We start from the raw sequence: 4,270 nt of genomic DNA on the forward strand, positions 1-4,270 counted from the left end.
TTGATGCTGCCATGCTGGATTTGCTTGTGGAGAAGGGTGTCTCCAATCCAATGCAAGTAAGCAGCCTGGGGCAAGGGCTCGATGGCCCCAGCAGGGGTGCGGCGCCTCGAGCCGGCTCTGCCGGGCTCCCTGGGCCTTTGAGGCCCGGCCCAATGCGGTTGGAAGGGAAGCACTTCTCAGGGGGAGTTGCTGCTCTGGCAGCTCTCCAAGTCTCCCCGTGCCCTCTGCAGGTGCCCGCCATGGTGAGGTCCATCCACCAATGGCTCATGGCCAATGAGTCTGCTGGGCACAGGCTGGACAAGGCCCTTCTGGAGCTGACTGAGGAATACCCCTCGGACGTGCTGATCACCCTCTTGCGCTGGGCCCCATCGTGTGACAGGTGGGGCAGCCCCACGTGCCTTGAGGGCTTCGGGTTCACCGGCCCATCACCCTGTAGAGCCTGTCCCTGCTGACTGCCAGACAGGCAGGCAGTTCCAGGATCCTCTGGCTCCTCTGTTTTCCAGGGCTGCCATGTCAGCTCCTGAGCCTGGTGCCACGCTCCCTCCCTGCCCCTCGGGGCCTGTACCCACGTGGGCTGGCTGGCCGCTGCCGGCCAGGGGCAGTGGGCAGAGGCAGGGCTGAGGGCCAGCGCGGGGCCCTGCAGCTGCCCAGGCCACGGTGCTGTGGCCGAGCCCGCCCTGACACAGAGCTCTGACCCCACAGAGCTGCCGCCACCATGTGGGGAACCATCATGTCCTTGAGCAGGACTGCGGAGCCGGCGCTGCGGCTACTCCTCGATGTGCTGAGTGCCTGGCCAGTGCACAGCGTGTACACCTCCGATGGGGACAACGCAGGAGTCTTTGCCCTGGCTGTGAGTTTCTGGTGCCGGCCTTTGCCAGCCCCCAGGCCGCCTCTCCAGCAGCCAGCTCTCTGTCCTCCCACCAGCTGCATCTCCCTGCCTCAGGCACTGGGCTGAATCCTGCCTTAGGGGCAGGGTTCAGGGGCACCAGGCCGGCTGCTCCCACGTGTCTCCCCCGGCCTCTCCTTGGCATGCTCAGGCCGTGCCACGTGGATGTCTTGGCACTGAGCCTTGTCTCTGGCTGTTTTATTTCTTGCAGGCAACCGTGGCCCTGTGGAGAGTCTTCAATCTGGCCTGGCGCTCGCCTGTGGTGCTGGAGTATTTCTCCAATCTCTTTCTGCGTCTGCTCTTCCAAGCTTACATCAGCATGCAGGATATGCCAGAAGAGGTTGAGACCTTCTGGAAGGGATGCCAGGAGCAACACGGCCTCTCCGCCAACCCCAACAGGTGCTCCATGCCAGTCCTCCCAGTCTCCCCATCCCTCCCACGCCCCCAGGGCAGGAGCCGGGGCTCCCAGCGTGACCTGGGCTTTGCTCTGCACACAGCTTTGCGCTGCAGACCCTGAAGGCCCTGCTCTGCCAAATGCGCTATGAGCACGTGGTGCTGTCCATGGAACGCAAGCGTGCCTGGGACACGCTGCTCTGTGCCGACACCCACCACTGTGCAGTGCGTCTGCTGGCCAGGTGAGACCTCGTTCTCCCCACCGCTCCTCTCCTTTGTGCCTGCAACGCCCCACACAGTCCCCGTGCTCAGGGGCAGCCGGGCCTTGTCACCAAGGGAGGCATGAGCAGACTGGAAAAGGCCGGCACAGGAGGCTGCCCGGGAACAGCCGCCTCCCAAAGCGCCCTCGGGATGCTCGGGAGCAGACCAGAGCTCTGCGAGTCAGCACTGGGAGAGGTTTGCCCGCCCAGCCCAGGAGCAATGGTGCCTTTTTCTCCCTGCCAGGGAGATGCGCCGTGTCTCCATCATCTGGTGTTGCGGCATGGCATCCTGCCTCTTTGACCTGCTCAGCCAAGGCATTTCAGACTGGGAGCTGCCCGCCCTGGCCTTCCTGGTGGAGGTGAGCCCCATGGCCAGCGCTGCCTGGCTGAGCTGCCTCCCACCCTCTGTCCTCTCGTAGCCGCAGCTGCCTGGGACGCTGCCCGTGCCCTGTGCTGCTGCCTTGGCTCGGCCCCGTGCACTTCTGAGCTCCTGCCAGCTGGGCACCTCTGTGCCTGCTCTGTGCCTGCTCTGTGCCTTTCAGGTCCTGGATTGCCTGGACTTGAGCGAATGCGGTAAAAAAGTCCTGGAGATCTTGACAAGGCACCTGCAGAGCGAGTCCAGGCAGATGCGTGGCGTGGCGCTGCGAGGCCTCGTGGTGCTCACCTCGATGGTGAGAAGGAGGCAGCAGCTGAAGCTGTGCTGGCAGCGTGGGGCTGGGGCAAGCAGCCCCTTGGGCTTAGCTGGACTTTGGCAGCTGTGGCAGCTGCTCCCAGCTCTCCAGGGTCGCTGTTCAGCTGCCTGAGTGCTTTGGGACAGGCCTTGGGCCTCTGAGCCCTGCAGCAGCAGCAGCAGCAGCGTGGGGTTGCCCAGCCTTGTTTTGCACACAGGATCCAAGCATGTACAGCCTGACTGAAAGCCTTGGGAAGCTACTGTGGGATAGGGATGAAGACATCGTGGAGAAGACCCTCATTGTGCTCAGCCTCCTGCTGCTGCAGAAAGACCTGGCAATAGCCAGCCCCATCGCCCTGCAGCTGGCGGAGGCGCTCTGGCACCTCTTTGACAATGTGAGGCTCTGTGCCCCCAGCCACGGGCACTTGGGTGCTGCCTTGGGCCTGGGCACAGGGAGGCCCAGAGCAGCTGATGTGAAGGGCTTTGGCTTCCTTTTCAACAGGACAACAGCCTTGTGCAGCTGCTCTCCATTCGCCTCTTCCAAGACGTGATCACCTTGGTAGTGGCAAAGGGAGAAAAGCCTCTGAAGAAGCATGTGAGCCAGAGCCTGCTCCCACTCTTCTTCCACTGCCACGATGAGAACGGGCGTGTGGCACAGGTGAGGCCTCCTGGGTGTCCCCATGGAAGGAGCTCAGCTGTCTCCCCAGCCCCTGGCACCTGACGGGCTCCAGCCTCCTCCCGGCCCTGGCACAGAGATGCGGGTCCGGTGCCCTGGGCTGCGGTGCCATCTCTGGGTCTCTGCTGCTCTGCAGGCCTCTCGGGAAACGCTGCTTTCTGCAGTAAGCTTCCTGAAGAGGAAGGATCTCAAGCAGCTGCTGCAGACGGATCAGATGTGGAGATTTGCCGAGTGCTTGGTAAGGACAGCCTGGAATACCCAGCCCAATCCCTGGAGAAGCCGCCTGCCCCCGGCGCCCAGTCTGTGGGGCTGGCAGCTGTGGCCCCTGCCCAGTGCCGCAGGCAGGGGCACCAGCCTGCGCCCCACACGCCGCTCCCTTGCTGGGCCGTGCGGGCTCTTCTCCAGGCTCCTGTGGCCCCAAGGCCGGTGCCGATGGAGGCCCGAGCCAGCCGGGCTCTGCTGCGGGGCGGCACCGCGGCTCGCTGGGCCCTCCGCCCCGTGCCGAGCCCGGCGCCTGCGGCTGCTGGCCAGGCCTCAGGGCTCTGTGGGCAGGGGGAGCAGTGGCGGCCGTAGGCAGCGCCCGGCCCAGGGGCGGGGCCCGCATCAACCCTTTCCCTCCGTGCCCCGCCGCTCTCTGCAGCTGGCAGAGGACAGGAGCCGAGCGGCCGAGCAGCTGCGCCTGGCCCTGCCCTACGTGCGGAGCGCACAGGAGCCCCTGCGAGAGGCGGCCGTCAGGTTCATGGGTGAGCGCCAAGCCCGGCTCCCTCCCCGGCCCGGCCCGCCGCAGCTCGGCCCCAGCCCCGCCTGCTGGCCCGGCAGCAGGGTCCGGGCGCGGGCATGTGCAGCCCCGGCTGGGCTCGGCATTGCTGCTGCCGCCCTCTGGCAGCCGTGGCCTGGGGCGGCAGCGTGCGCCAGGGGCCCGGGCTGAGCCCTGCCGGGCCAGCAGGGCGTGTGGCCTCGGGGCTGGCAGCGCCCCTGGGCGGCAGCTGTGGCTCTGAAGGCAGGACACGCTCTGTGTTCCCCAGGGATGGCCGGGCGCTTCCTGACAGGGCAGCAGCCGCACTTCCGCATCATCTGCAGGGGTGAGTGAGGCCCGCGGGCTCTCGCCGGGGGCTGCCGCTGGCACCTGCGTTCCCTGGCCCGCCCGCCCACGGCTCCGCTCCCTGCGCGCCCCAAGGTGCCCACAGCACAGACACCTTGCAGCCGCCTGGGGGACATTCCTGGCCAGCAGCTGCCAGCTCGTCCTTCTTGCCTCCTGCTTCCTCCAGGCCGTGCCAGGAGCTGCGTGCTATGCACGAGCCTGGAGGCTCTCCCCAGCTCCCCGCAGATCCAGCCTCTGACTGGGCCTCTGTTTCTCTCTCTGCAGCCCTGCAGGACATGACAGA

The 4,270-nt window shown here is 66.3% G+C and overlaps 1 protein-coding gene across 1 annotated transcript; it reads left to right on the plus strand.

The window, feature by feature from the left end:
• The first annotated feature begins 963 nt into the window (after positions 1–963).
• LOC143695936 (maestro heat-like repeat-containing protein family member 7) lies at positions 964–4,270 on the plus strand. Its single transcript, XM_077191172.1, has 9 exons — positions 964–1,285; positions 1,384–1,521; positions 1,784–1,898; positions 2,082–2,210; positions 2,428–2,604; positions 2,712–2,867; positions 3,022–3,123; positions 3,526–3,628; positions 3,911–4,270. Exons 1-9 carry the CDS (start codon positions 1,206–1,208, stop codon positions 3,973–3,975), a joined length of 1,065 nt encoding a protein of 354 aa, XP_077047287.1. The 5' UTR covers positions 964–1,205; the 3' UTR covers positions 3,976–4,270.

Source organism: Agelaius phoeniceus, chromosome 27 (assembly GCF_051311805.1).
Source record: "Agelaius phoeniceus isolate bAgePho1 chromosome 27, bAgePho1.hap1, whole genome shotgun sequence".
Classification (NCBI taxonomy): Eukaryota; Metazoa; Chordata; class Aves; order Passeriformes; family Icteridae; genus Agelaius; species Agelaius phoeniceus.

Excerpts from the sequence above, each read along its gene's own strand:
- LOC143695936 (XM_077191172.1), top strand. The coding sequence starts at position 1,206 with ATGCAGGATATGCCAGAAGAGGTTGAGACCTTCTGGAAGGGATGCCAG. Across the intron at positions 1,286-1,383 it reads CTCTCCGCCAACCCCAACAG|CTTTGCGCTGCAGACCCTGA; the intron begins GTGCTCCATGCC and ends CTCTGCACACAG. Across the intron at positions 1,522-1,783 it reads GCAGTGCGTCTGCTGGCCAG|GGAGATGCGCCGTGTCTCCA; the intron begins GTGAGACCTCGT and ends TCTCCCTGCCAG.